Source organism: Carcharodon carcharias, chromosome 7 (genome assembly GCF_017639515.1).
Source record: "Carcharodon carcharias isolate sCarCar2 chromosome 7, sCarCar2.pri, whole genome shotgun sequence".
Classification (NCBI taxonomy): domain Eukaryota; kingdom Metazoa; phylum Chordata; class Chondrichthyes; order Lamniformes; family Lamnidae; genus Carcharodon; species Carcharodon carcharias.
In genome coordinates, this window is record NC_054473.1 from 29,519,534 (window position 1) to 29,541,860 (window position 22,327).

Below are 22,327 nucleotides of genomic sequence, written 5' to 3' on the forward strand. Positions count from 1 at the left end.
GCCATTATCCGGTTGAATGATGGAACATGTTCAAGAGGCTGAATTGACTATTCTTTCTTCGTTCCCATGTTACGACTGAAACAGTGCCACACATCAAGTGCCAGCACCATGCTCTGGTGGCTGAAGGGCAACATTGTTTAAGGAACAGCACACAAATTGTTTGATTGTTTAATTTATAATGGCATAAAATGTGTCTTTTGGATTCGGGGAGGGAAGTTTTCAAATGTCACTTTGCATTTAAACACAGCACTGATTGTGTATATGATTCAGGACAACTGGTTTATGTTAGATAACTTTAAGAAGCACCAGTATAAAATATCCAACATACTAGATTTATTCTGGGCTGAAATCTTTATCAAAGTAAACTAATAGCCATTATTTATTTTCCTAACTCTACTGGTGCAGATTGTTTGATTGATTAGTTTTTTTTTGTGCTATTAAGTTGGCTCAATGTATTAAAAAAATCAGAAAATGGTTGAATTGCATAGGAGAGGATTAAGTTGTGATGCTTGAATTGTTTTGCATTTGCTGCAGTTATTCCTGCTTCACAGTATTTAACACTTAAGGTTATTTTGTAATGGCACAAAATCTAAATTCTGCTTAACTTTAGAAGTTAAAGTCACCCACAATCATTGCATTGCCTTTGTTACAAGCTCCAGTAACTTCTTGTTTAATGCTCTGTCCAATTGTATCACTATGTTAGTGGGGCCTATAAACTACTCCCACCAGCATTTTCTGACTCTTGCTATTCCTAATCTCAACCCATACTGATTCTACTTCTGATCTTCTGAGTCAAGATCCTTTCTCACTAATGTCCTTATATCATCCTTGACTATCAGGGCTACCCCTCCTCCTTCCATTCTGTGAGCTGTCAAGAAGGCAACTCACCAGCACCTTTTCAAGACAATTAGGAATGGACAATAAATCCTGGCCTTGTCAGCAATGTCCACGTCACTTGAATGAATAAAGAAAACGGACAAGTCTTGTACTTTGCCCACTGAAATTCTAGTGACAATACCGAAAAGGAGTTAATTTCTTTTTCAAAGGGAAGATAATGTGGGAAAAGGGAAGAAAACTCATATCCAGTTCCCGTGTCCCTTATTTGTGGTGCAATCGCCCAAAGTTGCACTTAACAGTTTCCCTTCAGAATGGTTTGCACAGAATCTAAGGAAGGTGGGGAAAAGTAAATGTTAGGAGCAAGTGTTCTATGTGGCTAGAGATATTTTATATTTAAAATCTATCGGCAGTTGATTATATTTATATTACAGCCTTGTTAATAGCATTATTGGCCGCCAGCCATAGCCGGTGCAAACTGCCAGCTGGAATCTTTGCATGTGGCTCCATTGGTTGTGGATTGTTCTCGGCTAAACCTTTCTTCATTAACTATTCTTGTGCCATAGAAGATTCTCATCACTGAGTTAAAATGGAAAATTTGAGTCATGGGGATAGCAGGAGTTAACTTAGAAACCTTTCATAAATGAAAGTACTTAATTTTCTGTCTAACTGAATAAAGCTGTTAAAGTCCAAGTCTTTACAGTGGTCCATTTTACAGAGAGTAGAAGTGGGTACATGGTGAAAAAAACAGCAAGACCAATAGATGAACCAACCAGTTAAGAGCCATGTACTAAAGTATTGATCAGCCCAGGAATGTATTCTATTGATTTTTGTTAAACTTTTTTATTGTATTGTTACAATTATACCTCTCAAGACTGAAGTTTTCTTTTACCAAGTAGAAGGATTTGGCATGATCTGGGCATGTGGCTGCCAACCTAGGACTTTTTTTTAAAAAAGATCATAAGTTCACCTTGGAACTGTAAACAAACAGGCCTCTTCCAAGAAATCACCTGACGTATATAAGTTGTGGTTTGTTTGAACTGTAAAGCACTTAACCAAAAGCTGGGAGGCAAAAAGGCAGCCACATGGAAGAGAGGGACAAATTTAAGTTGTGAACCTTCTTGTTTGGAAGGCAGTCTTGTTGGAGATTAAGCTGAGGAAAGAAGGCTACCTTGACTGGCTCCCTCTCTCTACCTTATCTAAAATAGTGTGTGGCCATTAACCTGTAGCCAGAGAACTCTTATCTGAGTGTAACTAGTCATTTGGATCTGCAAAGCTGAGGAGGTGATGACGTAATGGTGTTGTCGCTGGACTAGTAATCCACTAAATTCACTAATAAAGGGTAATACTCTGGAACCCTGGTGCAAATCCCCCCATGGCAGATGGTGGAACTTGAATTCAATAAAAAAAAATCTGGAATCTATCTAAAAATCATAAGTCTAATGATGATCATGGAACCATTGTCGCTCGTTGTAAAAACCCATCTGTCCTTTAAGGAAGGACAAAAGAGCTGAACTCCCGAGATGAAGTGAGAGTAACTGTCCCTGACATCAAGGCTGCATTTGACCGAGTGTGGCATCAAGGATCCCTAGCAAAACTGGAGTCAATGGGAATTGGGCAAAACTCTCTGCTGGTTGGAGTCATACCTAGCACAAAGGAAAATGGTTGTGGTTGTTGGAGGTCAGTCATCTCAGCTCCAGGACATCACTGCAGGAGTTCCTCAGGGTAGTGTCCTTGGCCCAACCATCTTCAGCTGCTTCATCAACGACCTTCCTTCCATCATAAGGTCCGAAGTGGTGATGTTCGCTGATGATTGCACAATGTTCAGCACCATTCATGACTCCTCAGGTACTGAAGCAGTCCAAATGCAGCAAAACATGGACAATATTCAGGCTTGGGCTGACAAGTGGCAAGTAACATTTGCACCTCACAAGTGTCAGGCAATGACAATCTCCAACAAAAGAGAATCCAACCATTGCCCTTTGATGTTCAATGGCATTACCATCACCGAATCCCTCACTATCAACATCCTGGGGGTTACCATTGACCAGAAACTGAATGGGACTAGCCATATAAATACTGTGGCTACACGAGCAGGTCAGAGGCTGGGAATTGTGTGACGAGTAACTCACCTCCTGACCCCCCACCCCCACCAAAGCCTACCCACCATCTACAAGACATAAGAGTGTGATGGAATACTCTCCCCTTACCTGGATAAGTGCAGCTCCCACGACACTCAAGAAGCTTGACACCATCCAGGACAAAGCAGTCTGCTTGATTTCACCATATCCACATTCACTCCCTCCACCACTGAGGCATAGCGGCAGCAGTGCGTACCATCTACAAGATGCACTGCAGGAATTCACCAAGGCTCCTTCGACAGCACCTTCCAAACCCGTAACCTCTACCACTTAGAAGGACAAGGACAAGGGCTCCCCTCCAAGTCACTCACCATCCTGACTTGGAAATATATCGTCATTCATTCACTGTCACTGGGTCAAAATCCTGGAACTCCCTCCCTGATAGCACTGTGGGTGTACCTACATCACATGGACTGCAGTGGTTCAAGAAGGCAGCTCACCACCACCTCCTAAAGGGCAACTAGGGATGGGCAATAAATGCTGGGCCAGTCATCGAAGCCCACATCTCGTGAATGAATAAAAAAAAGACCAGTGGTGAGGACATCCAGGCATCCACTGGGACCAGTCTTCACACGAGAGAACTCCAGGTTGACAGCGTCAAGACCCTGCAGACTTTATCCTTTGTTTTATAATGCCCATCCTCCAAAGCCCACCTCTGCAGAGAGACTCTATCTGTTTGCCCTTTGTCTGTGTGCGTGCCTGTGGGAATTCTTTAGGAAGAGATAGATAGTCATACTCCCCAATTACAACTGTGTGTTAACCAGTACTTGAACTTGTTAAAAGAAGTTATGTTTTAAAATAAATGAATCATTCTGAGCTTTTGAAAGAAGTCTGGTCAGTCTTTTTCCTTCTGGGTACTAGAAGTATAGGTACACAATTGGCCATTTGATGAGAAAATTAAACATTTAAATTTATGGTATGGCCTGCAGAGTAGTGGGATTTGATAATTCGCACATTCCTCCCCTCCCGGATGTAACTATGTACAGCACCAGTTGTGCTTCACAGAATTCCTTTTCACCTCCGCCCCCATAATCATGTTACTTCCTCATCAGGAAAGTAAGTGTAAAATCCATTGGATCTAAATAATTTTTCCATTATTCATTTTTGTGTAAAAAGCCTTGAGGTTTTTTGGACATTGTCACAGATGTAACATGATACATTCAAGTCAAGGGGTGACTCTGTAGCAGTCCCAGTCTGTTAGCATTAATGGGTAACTGCGATGGCACCAATCCACTGAAGTCAGTAGGTAATGCTGTAATGGTAGCTCCTCTTATTCTTACTTTCCTCGGAGGTGGTGTTGCAGCTTCTTACAAGGACACCCTGTTTTTTTTTAATATTCTCCAGTGTTGGTGGTGAAACTTCTCAGCTTCTTGCAGAAAACACGACTGACATATGCCATGTCGTCTGAATAACTGGAGCAAGGCCACAGAGGCAGCCTGTTAGACTTGCCATGTTTGAGATTTTCTACATCCTAGAGATTGCTAATTTTTGAACTTTTCCAGAAAATTTATTTTGGAATTAATTTCCTCAAATTACAGGTACCATAAATGCAGGCACAGATTTTTCTTTCAAAATGTTTTGGTGAATATTTGTGCAAATTGTGAGGGATGCTAACGCAGAGATTGGGACAAGTTTATATTTTGTCCACTCAGATTTAATATCACGGGCCTCCAGGTTGAGTTTAGCACAGCCAGATTTAGGGTAAGGTTTCCACTATTCCTTAATAATATTATTCAACCCCAGCTTCAGAAGAGTGTCTTTGTGTCTTTGCTACATCAATGTGATTTACCCCCCCCCCCCAGCATTTTCACACCAGTTCTATGGACATTGTTAGGAAGTTCCCATTGTGTTTCCAGATTAGGGATAATCTATACTGTGGACCCAGGGCCAAAAGTAACAAATTTGAATGATATAGATTTTGGTTTTGGCTTTCAACTAATACATTATAGTGTGTGGATGGGAGCGGGCAGGAAAATTGAGTTGAACCGCAAGATCAGCTATGATCATATTGAATGGCGGAGCAGGCTCAATGGGCCATATGGCCTACTTCTCCTATTTCTTGTGTTCTTGCGTGTGTGATCCCATGTTGTGTCTATAAATTGTGTCTCATTGATGTAGTGGAATACACGAGACAATACTGAACATTAACAAGCTGTTAAATAAAGTTCACATTTCTAGCCTGCATATCTGTTTCTGCTTGGTTACATTCCATCACAACTATTTTCACCAGATGCAGCTTCAACAAGCATTTCTACTGAATGTTTGGCTTTGGGGAGAAAAGATTTATTTTTGCATGACATCGAGACAGGTAAAGTTAGACCTACCCTCCCTTCTGAGAGATGTAATCACGTTTAGGCAATTAGTGGTTGTGCAAATAAATAGGAAGCTCATCACAAATTGTGCAATACGTTATCTGTCAGATTTTTACAGGCTGCTTTATTGCTCATTAAGTTCATAATTAATTGGGTAACATATTAGTCAATAGCTAGTGACACAATATGATGAATGACTAAATGTTACCACAGATTTGTTATATGTATGCTGAGGTCTGGGAAGAGACCTTGTGTTGTTTTGGTTGATCATAATGTCTGACACGAGAAAAGCAAGGGCTTTGAAGGAAGTAGGCAAAATCTTACCATTTTAAAACGAGAAGTTTAGCAGGACTGTGAGGCACTATAATATTTGATCATTCAGTAACCAGAATCTCAATTTTTTTTTATTGCGGCGTGCCACTTTTTACATTTGGTATATTTGAAAGTAAGCAGACTGATTCCTGTTTGTATAAATAAAACTGGTTTATACAGTGAGATATAATAGATTTTAGTCTTGGAAATAACTGCAAGCCAGCTGGCTAGACAGTATTAATTATTAGTGGCAGCATTTCATAATTGCTTATACAGATACTGAAAAATGATTGACTTTGGTAAACAGCACTTGATTTTCAGAACAAAGGGGGTGGTTTATTTGCTGCAATTCAGCTTATCCTTGCTTAGATTCTGTTCCTTTTTGCTTTCAAATATTTTAAAAATGGTTTCTATAGAAAAACATTGATTAGAATGAATCCTGGCGGAATATGCTGCCAAATCCTGTTTAACTTCAGTCTCCCGGCTATAAATCCAGCCAAGTAACAGCAGTAGGCTTTCCTTTTGGCCATATAATAATATTTAGCTTTTACATTCTATAAGACCCTGTAGTGTCGCATATCCCGAGACCGCTGATTTTAACTTTTCCTCAATTTTAACCAGTTGGAACAATGTGGATGCTCTGTTATGTTTTTTTTTGGTTGGTATGTGGTGTTACTAATATACTTTAAAATTAGGTTTAATAATGCTAATTAAATAATATTACTTATTTTCTTTGATAATATTTCTTAAGAAACCTCAATCATGGCTGAAAGTTAACTCAGAAGAACTAATTTATGTATCCATGTAGATTCCATTGCCATGGTAAAAGTACTAAGTACACCCAGCACTTTTAATGACAGTTTGGGCGCTCAAATAAATCTCTAAAAATGTAATTTATATATCATGGTGAACATATAAATAAACCTCAAAGCACCAAACTTAACTGCAAGCTTATCCATTTTACCTTTGAAATAAATACTGGCAACAGGTTTCTTCTGCATGCTCTTGGCCTTTTCTCTTGGGCCTGAAGATTAAGTTCTAGTCTATTTCCAGAGCTTGCACTGTTTTCCTGGACTCTCCTACTGATGTTTCCCAGACACAGAGAATGCTTGAATTCCGATTCCAGCCTGTTCTTTTTCAGCCTGTGATAATTAGCAGACTGCCATTTGACGCCTGGCAAAACCTCTCAATCTCATTTCGCCAGTGGAAAATCGGGAGTTTCAACAGCTTGATTTTTATTTCGGAAATTTCCGCTGCCAAATAAAAAAAACTGGGCCTGTACAAACTACTGGCTTTGTTAAAGTAGTGTTCCTGTTCGTGGAATAGTCTAAAAGTGGAGGTGCCGTGGAGGGGCGGGGTGGATAAGGACACAAAGATTCAACATAAGCAGACTCCAGTCACCTCCTGGGTCTTGATAGACTCCAGTCACCTTGCCCTGCACTGATTGGACCCCTTGATTAAAGCCAGTTTTCAGCCCTGTTCCACTAATGCTTCTAGATTCAACATTTTTCCCCTCTCCATTGCAACTCTTCAAGTTTGCAGACAACCTTGACCTCCTCGTGATTGATCCTAGGGTCCTGTTGCCAGTTGTCCAAGTACAAATAACCCAGTTCCTCCTGAGTGGAGGCTTCTCCCCTGGCCCCCTCCCCATCGCCACCACCTCCAGTGCTTTTAAGTTCTGCCAATCCCTTGCCTCACCTCTGCCTCAAGTGCTTTATGAGTTGTCAGTCCCTTGCGCACCAATTCCTCTCTTGCCTTCCCTTGCCCTCACTTGATTCCAGAACTGCCCTCCAACCTTTCAAAGGACGGCTGCTAATCTGCTGAATACCCTATTGCTTTAACAAAGTTGAGGGTCAGAAATTGAATACATCAGCAAAGAAACATATGTTGAAAGCCATGCAGAGACCCTGGGAGACATACAATAGAGCAGAATAAGAGAAGGAAGCACTTGCAAAAAGAATGCTGGAGAAAGAATGCGAAAAAGAATTAGACACATACACCAGATTGAAAACTGTGTGACAGCCTTACAGAGAAAGAGACCATGATAGGGTGGGGAATAAGCAAAGAAACAATTGAAATAATATTTGCATCCTTTAACTCCCCTGCTGATATAAAACCATGAATAGATTTATTATTATTATTATAATACACTCTTGGATATGGGCATCTCTGGCAATCTCTGCCTGCATTTATTGCTGATTTTTAGTTGCCCTTGGTGGCCCATTATACTTTGGGACGTCAGGTAATGATTTAAATTGTCTCTTTAAATACTTGGGAAAACATTCCCCCAATCACTCCAATTTAAAATTCTGTTCTCGTGGGGCAATCTCTTCATGGTTTCACCTATTGTAATCTATGTAACCTCATCCAGGCACTCTTAAAAAAAAACAGAGCGAGTGAGTGTTTATTATTGCCTGCAATTCTCAACAGTAAAAACATCATTGGCAGGGCATTGCTGGATAAATAACAACATGTTAACAACACATGCTGTTATTAATCTGCAAATTGGCTAGTAAATTCAGAGGATTAAGAGATTCACCGTGAGCTGCACATCTGCAGAATTTTCTGGTTAATTTATGCTGCTCAACTGCTTGCTTCAGACAAATGGTACCCCTCTATTCGTTACTTTGACGAACTTGCTGAATTTGCACGTAATTTGCCATTAATCTTATCTCAAAGTTTGAACTGGAACTTAATGGTGTAAGCACCTTTTTTAATGATGTGATGATTGTTAATGTAATGCCAGTCAACTTCTCTGACCCAGAAAGGGAACTATTTAAACTGTTCAATCTCATTCCTGCATGTGCCAAATAGTTGCCAAAAACTTTAAAAATGTGATTATTAAGATTTTTTTCTTCTTTTTTTTCCTTTTTGCTTCTTTTTTTCCTTTCTCAATCTAGCTTTTCTTTCCTCCATTTTGATCTTTCAGTACCTGGGTTGACTCTAACCCGCCCACCCGCCCAGATAGGCTTACCCAGCCACGCCAGCTCACTCTCCTTCTCTGTCGTTCATCTCTTTCTTTGTCAATCCTTTAGTCTCATTGGTCAGAAGAAATGCAGCTGACCCCACTGTTCATTAAGGTCCCAGATACCCTATTGCCCTGACTACACTGTTCTTAATTTGTATGTTCAGCAAGTTAGGGCACAAATAAATGTTGAGTTGAAAGTTGCAGGAATTAAACCCAATGCGTGGCAAGCATCGCAAGGTGCCAGATCCATTCTTGAATTCTGTCACTAGTGCTTGTGTTAGCTTTATTATAAAGACAATTTATTGAGAATATTGCACTGTCAGGATTTAGTCCAAAGAATCCTTTTCTATATTTTGCAGATTAGGTTTGAAAAGTGCATACTTTAAGGTGTAATTTACATAATTATTGTTACATTTAATAAAGAAACTTTAGTGATTTCCTCCTGCTTTGTTCTTGCAAGCATAGAATCATAGAAGGGTACAGCACAATAGGAGGCCTTTCGGCCCATTGAGTTTGTGCTAGTCCTCTGGAAGAGCAAACCAGTTAGCCCCAACCCCTTCTCTTTCCCATGTCCCTGAATTTTTTTCTCTTTCATGTAACAAAGATGCTCCTTTACTTTAAATTGCAGACTCCCTAAATTCTTGCCCACACTGAAAATTACTTCCCCTGGAATTCTCTGTTCAGTTCCCACATCCTTGCACCTCTCCCACTTTCAAAAGACTGCTTAAAAAATCTCTTTTACTGAGGCTTTTTTTTACCCTTTACTCTGTTACTCTTTATTGTGAAGTGCTCTGAGATGTCTTCCTACATAGGAACATTATTTGAGTTATTATGGTTTGTTACTAGTACTTTCATATGTCTTATCCATTCTGTGTTTTATTAATGACAAAGGTGGTTGCTTTGAGGTTTTTCAATTGTACATCAGTTGCTGCTAATTGGCAAATTGGATTTTTTGAATTTAATTGTTAAATTTTGTTTTAGAAATCTGCTAATTATTTAAAGCTAATAATTACACATGACTAAGTGTATTTGCCTTTGAAGTGTTCCAGAAATCTATGAACATATGCTCAGGTATGTCTGCACTTTTTAAGTATAGATGCTATATAAATCAAAAACCAAGCACAATGATTTCTAAATGGAATTTTGATTAGCTTGTAGTAACATGTATATCTCCTTTTAGATAGAGAACTGTTTTAAAAACTTTTTGCATTGTTCGTCAAAGGCAGTTGTGCCTACCAAGTGTCCTTACAAACTCATGGTTAGTCTTAAGTGCTAAAACCCATTGGTCTGTCTTTTTTGGGAGGGACAAGTTGGTTGCAGTTATTAATACTGTATGTTTGTTCAGCTTTCTATGAAATCAAAATTAATGCACCTAGTTTGGGAAGTTATATTTTCAAGGTTAATGGGACATGAGTACCAGTATTTGCAGACAGCAAATTCATAATCAAGACTCCAGGGTGTCAGGACAAAGTGCTTCACACAGAGAACCAACAAGCAAGCCCCCAAAGTATTTTCTTCCATTGACGCAAAAGCTTCAATACCAAAGTCTTCTTGTGACACAAGTTCTTTCTCTAGTGATAAGACAGTAGAATAAAGGACACTGTACCTAGGGTGGGGGTGAGATTGGTCAGTGTTGACACTAACTGCAATAATGGTTCTATTTCCCAACACTGAAACACTCACTTTGATACAAAACATTATCAGTAAGCATAAATCAAAATTCTTATTTGAATATAACCAGTTTAATATTTGTCTCGGCAATTGCTTAGCTAGTTAAATAGCCTGTGAGAACTCTGTGCAAACGAACCCTTGAATGTTGGCTATTTATGCAAGGTATCAGAGGGATGTTAGTTCCAGTGGAATTGTGCCAGTGTGAGTCATTGCCTTTAATGGACTCAGCTAGGGGGCATTTTAAACAAAACAAGAAAATGCACCACAGACAAAGCAAAACAGTTGGTTGGTCCTGTATTCTGAAATTGGATTGTTGCTAATGATCAGTATGTTTAAGATTGCAAAAGCAACCCTTGTTTCATTTCATCATCTCAAGCCTGGAGCTAACTAATGAAGAGAAATAATGACTTTCACTGGTAGTTGTGTAGCTGGAGTGTGTACTGGGAGCTTTTTGTTAATAAGCAGCAGGGAAATGTATTTCACAAACTGGAATTATTAGTCTTAGATGAATACCTAAATAATACAGTTTCCTTTCCTTTCTCACATAAAACATTGCTATGGCCTGCCTCCTTATTTACTTGGGCAATTTGAGAAATCTGTTGCTCCTGACATTAAAGGAAAGCCGACTAAGTCCTTCCAACACTGTCCTCAAACCTCTCATTGGTAGATCGGATGTGAATAATGGCAGATTTTGATACTAATGCTGGAGCATATCTGAAATGTGATTCATTCTGTCTCTATCTGAATCTGTATATGTTCTGATGATTATGATAGTTATCTGCAAAACAAATATCTAAATGACCCCTCTATGTTTTACAAACAAACAACAACTTCAGTTAATAGCACAAAGGCGACTGGACATTTAGAAACATTGCAAAATGGTTGGATTATTTATTCACAAAGCAGCTTGTTCAGTTACCACTTGTGCTTGTTAGTATCTGTTCCTAATGAGGAGGAGCTTCTGTTGCCTTGTGTATCTGTCCTGAATTTTATATACAGACCTCTGATCCTTTCCTTAGCACTGGCTGAGAGCTCTGCTCTCATGGTGTCTTTCTCTAGAATGCATTAGCAATTTGGAAAGTGACCAAAATTGTGTTTATCCTATGGTGAAGGGGATGAAAAATTATATATTGCATAATTTCTTTTGAAAAATCTTGGGTGATGCATTGCATTTTATTGCAAGCTAACACGCTCTCCCGTGCATTTGAGATTCCATGTTTTCCATCTATTTTTTGTTTTGTAAATGTGTAAGGTAGCGACTGAATGTAAAAGCATAGTTGTACTGCTGGTGGAATGGCTGAGTGCATCAGCATATTAAATTACTGATTGGTTGCAGGCTTCTTGTAAATGTTACAGTATGAATGCTGTTAAGTAATTAATGAAGTGGTGAGCGGATCATAAAGAATTCTTAATAAACTGATGCTGTTTTTGAAGAACTAAGTTTTTAGTTGGGTATGAGAGAACTTGTCAACTATTAGAAGAAACTGTTCTCGACAAACTGGGTTGGGGTGGGGTGAGAACCGAGGAAGGGAGATGGCTTTGGTTCCTGCTCACTGATAGCAATCAAACAAAGGCTTACAAGTGCAGGGTAAGATATAGCTTTCATTTATATAGCACCATTCACACCTTCAGAATGTGCCAAAACACTTCACAACCAATAAATTGAAGTGTAGCCGCTGTTGTTTTGTAGACAAACACAATAGTGGTGAGATAAGTGGGGAGTTGAACAATTTTTGAGGTGTTAACTGTGATGTAAATGTTAGCCAGGACCAGAAGAACTCCCTTTATTTTCTTCAAATACTGTAGTACCATGGAAAATTTTACGTGTACCTGAACAGGTAGTTTTCAAAAGGCTAGATTTTACTACCTCATCTGAAAGATAGCATTTACCTCAGTATTATGCTGAAGTGTCAATCCTGTAGTGAATTTTGAACCCGCTACCTTCTGACTCAGATGCAAGAGTGCTACCCGTGGACCAAGCTGACATCCCAATAGTTTGCTGCACTTGATATCTGGGCTCACATATTAATAATGGCCACCTGCTTAGGGATATTGAGGGTGTGATCAGGACTGTATCTCACCAAATAGAAGACCGATATAAGATCTCACCATGCTATTGAAGGATGGACAGGGATTTCTCTCAATGTTCTAACAATTGTCCCTCAATCAACACTTACAAAAACAAATTAACTGGCACCTTGATGTGTGCTAATTGGCTGCTATGCTTGCCTGCCAAGCTGTTACTATACTTCAAAAATAATTAATTGCTTGTCAGGTACATTGAGGCATCCTGAGGATGTGAATGGCTCTATATAAATTCTTATTATTAAAAATCTTCCATAATACACAGACTTCAGGTTCACAAACCTTCCTTCCTGTTGTTAGTATTTACCATTACAAATTGTTGTCTCCAAGATTCAAAATTTCTGTTCAACTTCCATTTTTCAGCTAATATAGTTGTAGATTCTGGAAACAAAGTGGCTTTGTGGAGTTAGTTTCTGAAGCCTGGTTCCCAACCTTCTTGCCATCTTATATGCCAAAAACTTACACTCATCACCTTCTGTAAGCAATGCCAAGGGCAATTTACAAGTATCACAATTCAAAATAACATACTGCCATTCTGCAAGCTACACTCCCTTGTAAAGATGACTTACTACTGATTTTTTTCCCATTGCAGAAAGTGGAAGGATTTAACCTAAGCATACCAATGCCAGGTCACCCGGTGAATTTTTCTGCAGTGACAATGCAACAGGCTCGGAAAGACGTTGAACAACTGGAGAAGCTCATTTGCTCACATGATGTGATCTTCTTGCTGATGGACACTCGTGAGAGTCGCTGGCTTCCCACAGTCATTGCAGCCAGTCAGCGAAAGGTAACACTTCCTGGGCACAGTATTGCTAGCGGCTCAATTTGTTGCCTATCAGCAGCGGCTCAGTGCAAAGAGTTCTGCCGCTGGAGAAAGAATCAGTAATGAAAGATTAGAGGTAAATGTCTTAGCTTGGGACAGATTTCCCTTTTAACTGACCAGTTTTCTGTTTTAATTTGGAAAATTAAAAATTAAAAAAAATATATATAGCTGCCACAAAAATACCACACACTTAAACCATGTTTTTCCTGTTCCATCTATCCTGAAGTTGCTGACTTGATATGGGGATGTGGTGCCACAGCCTTGCAATACCTCACTCAAGACTCCATTCTTCGTGCTTAAACCAAATTATTTACCATTGTCAGGCTGGTCAGCTGTGGGAATGGTAGCAGGGCCAAGCTTTTTATTATCTCCTCGCAATGTTTAACACGTACTTTTGAGCAGGGGTCACTAATATGGTGTGTGACTTGGAAAAGAACTTAAACCTAATGGTGTTCCCACAATAATGCTGCTCTTGTGCTTCTTGGTGGCAGAAGCCACAGGGAAGGCATCTGCTGTTGAAGTAATCCTGGTGAGTTGCTGTAGTGCATTTTGTAGATTGCACATAACTGCTGCTATAGTGCTCCAACAGTGGTGAGGATGGATAATGACTCCAGTGACCGGGACACTGACCAGTGAACTGTTCTGTCCTGGATATCAAACTATTTGAGTATTGTTGTTGCTGTGCTCGCCCAGGCAAGTGGTGAGCATTCCATTACACCCCTGACTTAAATCCCAAAGATGCTGAATTAGATTTTGAGGGACTGAAAAGCAAGGCACTCATTGCCTCTGCCCTGCTGTTGTACCCAAGGTTGATCCAGTTCAGATTGATTTCTGGTCAGTGGTGGCATCAAAGGTGTTGATGGTGAGGGGCTTCATGCTGGAGGTGCTGTTTACAGTCAAGAACAGATTGGATTTCAGTACTGGAGATGGTCACACCCTGGAGTTTATGTTGCATGTGTGATACCTTTGTTAATGAGACCTTGTTAAATCTTTCTTTTGTTGGTCATGTCCTTACCCATTGATTCACCAATGGAAATCCATCTTGCCTATGCATAGATAAAGGCTTCCTGCCAACAAACTCTGAGCTAATTTAAGATGATGGTAGAGGAATGTTTAAAATAGTGAAAACACGGGATAGAGCAGAGATCAGCAGAATATTTCTAATAGTTGAGGATTTGAGAACAAAATTAAATGTAAGAGACTGAGAGAAGAGAAGACAAGAGAAGCTTTATTCTGAGAGTTGAGGCTGTGGAACTCACTTCCATGGTTAGTGGTTGAAGCACAGACTGTCAACATTCAAGATTAGATTAGATAGCTAGATGAAGAAAAAAAGGGAATGAGAGGTAAAGGAATAGGATGAACAAATGTGATCAGGATTTTTGCTTAACTATGGCAACATTGGCCCAAACAGTCTATTTCTGTGTTCTGCACATTCTTTGTACTGGAAATAAAACTATTGAGGCATATTTTATAAATTAGCATTGCTGCTGCAGAAGTTTGGATGACAGGATGTTGGGAGTAAAAGGCCAGTGCACCTACCAGAATCTTCCATGTGCTAACATTAAAATCGACTTCATAAAGCATTCAAAAGCTTAGTGTAAAAGCAAAATACTGCGGATGCTGGAAACTGAAGCAAAAACAGAAAATGCTGGAAAAACTCAGCAGAGTCATACGCACTCGAAATGTTTTGTTCTCTCCACAGGTGCTGTTAGACCTGTTGAGTTTTTCCAGCATTTCCTGTTTTTGTTTCAAAAGTTTAGTGTGCCTGTTCCTATTTTGGTAAGAATCCATATTGGACAAAGAAGTGGCAGAGAAGGAATTAAAATGGGAGGTGGTGGAGAAAGCATTAAACATGAATGTAAATTACATTTTTTTTTCCTTGCAGTTAGTTATTAATGCCGCTTTGGGCTTTGATACCTTTGTCGTGATGAGACATGGCCTGAAAAAGCCGAAACAGGAGTCTGGAGAACCAGCTACAGTTGCTGCCACCATCAATCCCACTTTGGCAGGCTGTTCGCTCTTCTCAAACATTCCTGGCCACAAACTGGGCTGCTACTTCTGTAATGATGTTGTAGCACCTGGAGATGTAAGTTGTGTGTGAAAAATTGTCTCAGCCATAGTAGGACCCAAGAAGCAAGAGTTGAATTAGAAAATTGAAATTGAGTTTCTTCTGCTTTGAGCTACTTATATCTGACTAGGCATCTTAGATATCTTATTTGTTCAGAATCCATTGTACCTTTTTGTGACACCATATTGATGGAACTACAAAACTGTAAAAACTAAAATGGTATACAACATTTAATCAAACAGGTAACACTACAGTTTTTATATATATTTATATAACTGTTATAGAACCTTGCTCTTTGAGAGCAAGGCAGCAGCCATTAAAGGCAGATCTCCCTCACTTCTTCGAAATTGAAACTAACTAGAATTATAGGATCATAATACAATTCTCATTTGCACTGAAAAGAGAGTTTGTGTAATGCAAAAACACATAAGCTATATGTAATGTTGTCTAATGATTGAGGTAACACATAAGCTGTATGTAATGTTGTCTAATGATTGAGGTAACTAATAAATACAGGGAATGAAGCCTTTTTCCACATGTTCTGGAGCAGCATGATAATATTCCATTATACCAAGTACTGAATCGTTATTTACTTTATGCCACTTCTAGATTGCTATTTTGTCATGAGATCTAAATAATATTGGGAACAAGTATGTCTGGAGAGAAAATGTTTTAAGTTCAATTATTTTGCTGACTTTAGAGCAGTTGCATTTTAAGGTAGAGTTTAAAGAACTCCAATGAGCAATGGACCAGTGGTATAAAGGTAGTGATTGAATGATAGCTGAGAAGATGAAGATTTTTGGTTGATTTACAAAAGTTGAATAGAATTCGCAAAACTATAAAACCCAGAGACTTCAATAATGTGCAAAAGGTTCACTTTCAGGGAAGGCAAATAATGATGTCTTCAATAAATGTGCTATTTCTAGATGTAAAAGCACTCAAAAGTAAACATGGGTTTATTTTAATGAAGTTGTTCTAATCGCTCATTGGATGTTTGTTTTTCTTTAAAATGTTTGCAAAAATTGCTTTTATTTTTCAGAAATGTAGGAACAGGAGTAGGCCCTTGAACCTGTTCCACCATTCAGTGGGATCATGGTTGGTCTGCGACCTAACTCCACATGCCCACCTTTACCCAATATCCCTCAACACTTTTGATGAACAAAAATCTCAGATTTAAAATTACTAATTGGCGTGGCATCAATTGTCATTTGCTGAAGGAAGTTCGAGACTGATACAACCCTTTGTGGAAGTGTTTCCTAATTTCACTCCTGGAGGAACTGGCTCCAATTTTTAGATTATGATCCCTAGTCCTAGACTTCCCAATCAGCAAAAATGTTATTTACCATCTGCCATGTCTGTACCCTTTATATCTTGAAAACTTTGATCAAATTGCCCCTTAACCTAAATTTCAGGGAATACAATACTAGTTTGTATAATCGCGCCACATAATTGAATCTTTGAAGTCCAGTAAGCCTCCACTGCACCCCCGCCAAGGCTAGTATATCTTCCTAAGATGTGTCCAGATCTGCTCTCTGTACTCCAGGTGTGGTCTAACCAGGGCTTCATATAGCTGTAGTATAACTTCTACCCCTTGTATTCTAGTTTCCTGGACACAAAAGACCAGCATTCCATTACAAAGCATTGTGGTGAATTCAAACTCTAACCAAAAAAAATGATGGGTTGGGATCGAGTGAAATGCTAACACTTTTTAAAAAGTCAGATCTGATCCCAACCTGCCTTCAATCCACCTACTTATGGGTTTAAGAGAGGCAGGACAGACAGGCAGGAGGCAGGTTGATCCCTTAAATATTGTAATGAGGTTGGCAGTCTCCGATGCTTTGTAGGTTAACTCTGGCCGATCAGATTTCCTGGGCTTCCAAGGCAGCTGAGGGGAGGTGAGGAAAGCTTCTGGGAGAACTTAGTTGTCTTGATAGCATTGTTTGTGGGCTTTGATAAGTAGTAGTGCTTCCCCACCACCCCCGAACATTACGTTCTTGCCTTGGATCAAATTCTGATCAAATCTACCCCCTGGCCCCAACCCCACTCCCAACCCACCACCAATATAAAGACTCCCTTGGCTTGGGGATCAGACTCTCTCCCATCCATGCTTGAAGCAGCAGCTGTGGGCTTCTTACCTGGAACTGTGGCCTCCTGTGTGGTGCCCGCTTGACAGGAAACCAAGTCTGTCACTTGGTCGACTACTAGGCATGGATCTTGACATGGAACCTAAACTCCACAGCATGTGAGGAAGCTGGAGCTTCTAGGTCTCCAGGCCAAAATACTTCACTCCGCTCCCCACTTTCTCTCCTCCCCAACACCCCCCCTTCCCCAACCCACCTACGTAACCCACCTTTGTCAAGATCAGGGTCGTTGTGTCCTGGAACTCCCTCCCTAACAGCTTTGTGAGTGTACCCTACACCACATGGACCACAGCAGGTCAAGAAGGCAGCTCACCACCATCTTCTCAAGGTCAGTTAGGGGTGGGCAATAAATGCTGGCCAAGCCAGCAACACCCACGTCCCATGATTGAATTGAGAAAAAAAAACCATTTGGGTTCACTCATATTTATTGTAGGTTGGCTAGTCAGCAGTGTGGAGGAAAACAGAGCAGCTCAACCATGTTCTCCCTTGACGTCCGCCCACTTTGTTCACTGTTTTAACCAGCAGAGAGACACCATACACAGCACTTAAAGGCATCATGTAGATTCAAACTTATTGCTTTTGTGAAAAAGGAAACTGGAAGTTTCAGCTGTCCAGAAGTTATACTGTGACCTGTTGACCTGATCAGGGAACAACTGGTTTTTGAAAATAAGTAGGCATTAATGGTTCTGCGTATTGGGAATTTGCTGTACATACCACAGGAAAGTAAATGTGAGTTTGTGCCTGTGCCCAAGCACACCATTTCTGACCTTGGGCAGATTACTGGAGATAGGCCCAGGAGGTACCCACAGAGTTGAAGGATTAGTGGTGATGCTCAACACAAAAACAGAATTACCTGGAAAAACTCAGCAGGTCTGGCAGCATCGGCGGAGAAGAAAAGAGTTGATGTTTCGAGTCCTCATGATCCTTCGACAGAACTAGTTGCTCTTTGACACTTCCCCAGGGTCGGCGGTAGAGTAACTGGTGAACTTTCTGCCCTCTGGGGAATGATGCATGCAGCACAGGACTGAAAAGAAGGGGAACCTTTTTTCAAGCAGTATAAAAATAAAACCTCTGTACTCTTGTAAGGTGACGGTAATTGTTAATAAGCAAACGTCAAGAGTTTTGACAGATAGGAATGATTTACTGTATTTTCTGTCAGTCAACCAGAGACCGCACTCTAGACCAGCAGTGCACTGTAAGTCGCCCTGGTTTGGCCATGATAGCTGGAGCGCTTGCTGTCGAGTTGATGGTTTCCATACTGCAACATGCTGAGGGGTAAGCTGAAATAGTGGTGTGTAATTCCACATTTAATAATGTGTTTTTGTAATTGAAATGTGTGATTTTAAGTGCTTACTTACAGAGAAATCAGAGTGTTCTGGCACTTATATAGTTATCAAACCTGATGTTATCTGTTTCTCCTAATATTAAATGTTGAATTGAGATGCAGATGATTCAGTTAAAATGTATGATTCCAGCTGGTTACAGTTTCTTGCATTAGTTGAGGAATATCCATAGATGCTATGAATGGTCCGAGGTAGCTTTGAAACAGTAAGATCCTCCAGCTTATTAGTAGGCTTCTTATCGATTGTTTTGTTCAGTTTTTATATACTTTCTGAATGTTGTTGCATAAACATATGTTGTTCTGCAAGTCAAGTCTAACCCACTGTTTTTCTGTACATGAAACACCTAACCTAACCTCTCTCTTATTCACTCTCTATACACTTTATTTCCCTTTTCAAACTACTCAAAGTCTGCTTCAGCTGCGATTTGTGGAAAAGACCATTATTTTTAAATCTCTTCTTCCATTCTTTTGATCATTATCCTAACTTCACCAACCAATGAAAACAACCCATCACAGTTTACCCTCTTATAACCCTTCGTAATCTTGGAGGTCAATGTCAGGTCACCCCTCAATTCACCCCAGCTATTCAAGTCTCTCTTCATGGCTATAATCCCACATTCCTGATAATTCTCTAAAAGATATATGCCGTAGCTTTGCCATTGCTTCTATACCCTTTTTGTAATAGAGGTCTCAAAACTGCAATGTTCCAAATGTGACACAACAAAGAACTTTTACTAGTTCAACATTACTTCCTTCTACATTCAAGATACCAAACTAAGAAATTTGTTTCTCTTTTGTTTATGACCTTACCCACTTTTGCTGCCATTTATGTACCTGCACATCGAGGTCTGTTTACTTCCTAGCATTGAGGACATTTTCCCTATCCTTATTCTTACATCATTAATGTGTCATTCAGCAAAATTTGAATTTGCTCCCTCAGTTCCTATGTTAACAAATAATTTCCCCTAGTTTTCCGTACAATTCCCAGAGTCACGCAGTTAGATTAAATCCACAATTTTGAAGCATTTTACCTATATTACTTTCGACGTGTGAAAGCTAATGGATAATCGTCTTATCAGTACAACTTATTGGCATTGCAGTGGATATGCAGTAGCCAGCAGCAGTGATGACCGGCTAAATGAGCCTCCGACATCTCTTGGACTTGTCCCTCATCAGGTGAGTAATCTTGCAACCTACCGCTCTGGCACAGTGTGTTAAGAGCAGGTGTCTTATGCCATCTTTTTCAACAATGAGATTTGTGGGAAGTTACTGAAGTTTTTTTTAAAGCAGTTTCCATTTTCAGAGTTTATCTTGAGGACTCAAAGTTGTAAGTATAGCACACGGTGATTTTTATACCCAATTGTTGAACAAGTTGATCTGTATTTAGTTAACAGGAACAGGGAGTAGACAATTCTGTGCCTTGAGCATGTTCCACCATTCAGTTAGGTCATGGCTGATCTGCACCTCAACTCCATTTATCCACTTTTGATCCATATCCCTTGATTCCCTTTCTTAATAAAAGTCTGTCGACCTTGGTCTTGATAACTTCAATTGGCTCAGCAACAGAACTCTTTTGGGAGAACCAATTACAGATTTCCATGAGCCTTTACGTGAAAAAGTGCTTCTTGATTTTATCCCTGAATGTCCTAGCTCTAATTTTAAGATTATGCCCTCTTGTTCTAGATCCCCTGCCAGAGGAAATCATTTATCTAACCTGTTCTCATAATTTAAGTCTTTAAGCCCTGGTGAATATGCACTGAGGCTCTGTGCCCAAAACTGAACAAAGTACTCTGGGTAGAGTCTAACTAAGCTTCTGTACAACTGAAGCATCTCTTCCTCCTCTTTAAGATAAAGGCCAACATTTCATTAGCCTTTTTGATTTTTTTTTATACCTGTGCACTATCTCTTAGTGATTTATGTAACTGCATATCCAAATTCCTTTTCTTGTCCTCAGTCCCTGGTATCTCAATATTTAAGAAAATATTTTGATTTGTCTTTCTTGGATCCAAAGTGAACAATCTGACAATTCTCACATTGAAGGCCATCTGCCATAGTTTTGACCATTCTTTGCCTAATCTTTGTACACAACTCACTTCTGTCTCCTAACTTGGTATCATCTGCTACATTTGATATACACTTTTTCATTAATTAATCCAAGTTCTTGGTACATGTGGTTAAAAAAAAACTGAAGCCCCCATGCAAATACTGGGATCACATGCTGCCAATCAGAACACAATCTGTTTATCCCTATTCTCCATCCTCCTCCTCCCAACTAATTATCAGCATATGTCACAAGGTTACCTCCAATTCCAGGCATGTTTTTAGTTAATCACTTCTGTGAAATATTATCAAATGTCTTCTGAAAGCCCATTTAGACAACATGCAGAAGGAACCCCGTGTCGATCTTATTATTGAAGTACAACCTAATCAAAGAGAACATGGACTTGAGAAGAGAGGACATGTCTTGTCCTCCTGTACTTCACAGAATGATTACAGCTGACTCTCCAAATGCTCAGTCACGCTGTCCCTGGTGACAGGTTCCAGTAACACCCCACATCTAATGTTGATCTGACAGACTTGTAATAAACGTGAGTATAATTGTAAGCACAATTATACTGCCACAATATGGCAGTATTCCATACTTATCAGTATCTTGTTTGTGGTTCTCTGCCTTCTAGCTTCTACTTCCCCAGTGTTTTAATTACTCCAAGGAAAATATAAACACTTATTTTTAGAACAAAGAAAAGTACAGCACAGGAACAGGCCCTTTGGCCCTCCAAGCCTGTGCCGATCATATTGCCCGTCAACTAAAACATTTTGCACTGATGATTTAGGCATTTCTCTTCAGAACCCAGAAATTTTGCAGTTTTTTTCCACCCCACTTTTGAGAGCCCTACTTTGGAAGGATGTCAAGGACGTGGATTTGATACAGCAGCATTTTACCAGGAGGAGACATTATAAAATCTGCATTTTGTAGCCTGAGGAACTTCATTGAGGCATGGGGTCCAAACCTTATAATTTGACCAGTATTCATGGCACTGCTGCTTCCCAGTCAAATAAAATATTCTTGGAAGGATCTGACGCTTAACAGATTAGTTATAATAGTTAAAAGAAATTAAAGAACATGTGGAGGTTCTGACAAAAGGGGGAAAAGTCTGAGACATACCCAGGAGTGCAGTCTAATGAAAGTTTTTTAATGGTGAGACATCCTCATTGAAATATTGTCTTTTTTCTTTCTGCTTTCTAATGGGTCCTTCCATGCACTGAACCATTGTAGCCAAGAAATGTGATGGATAGGCAGGCTTCCGTCAATACAGCTCTGCAACCTGTCACCACAAAATGCACCATAGCATTAAGAGGTGATTCTTCCTTTCAACCTTCTCTCTTCTAGGAAGCAATTTTCTGCCACTGTGTTTCTGTGACAGCCTGGTTGAAATCAGAAACTTGTCATGTGTATATTTATGGGCACCTACCCAACTTCCTTTGTTCTGTGGACAGCATGTTGATGATTGAACTTGCTGTGCTACTATACAGCTGGATAGAAGCTCTTCAAGTCAGGTGTGACCAGAGCTAAAAGTCAATGAAGAAAATAATTAACGGAAAAACTGAGCATTAACCTGCATTTTTCAA

The 22,327-nt window shown here is 39.7% G+C and overlaps 1 protein-coding gene across 4 annotated transcripts in view; it reads left to right on the top strand.

The window, feature by feature from the left end:
• Positions 1-22,327, top strand: part of atg7 (ATG7 autophagy related 7 homolog (S. cerevisiae)) — a 136,650-nt gene that overhangs the window by 34,637 nt on the left and 79,686 nt on the right. For 2 of the 4 annotated variants that reach the window (XM_041191926.1, XM_041191925.1), the window contains exons 12-15: positions 12,916-13,110; positions 15,032-15,232; positions 18,515-18,630; positions 19,798-19,873. In XM_041191926.1, coding sequence (XP_041047860.1) covers positions 12,916-13,110; positions 15,032-15,232; positions 18,515-18,630; positions 19,798-19,873 — 588 coding nt within the window. The remainder of the gene's footprint in view (positions 1-12,915; positions 13,111-15,031; positions 15,233-18,514; positions 18,631-19,797; positions 19,874-22,327) is intronic. The other 2 variants (XR_005943560.1, XM_041191927.1) reach the window with 2 other exon arrangements.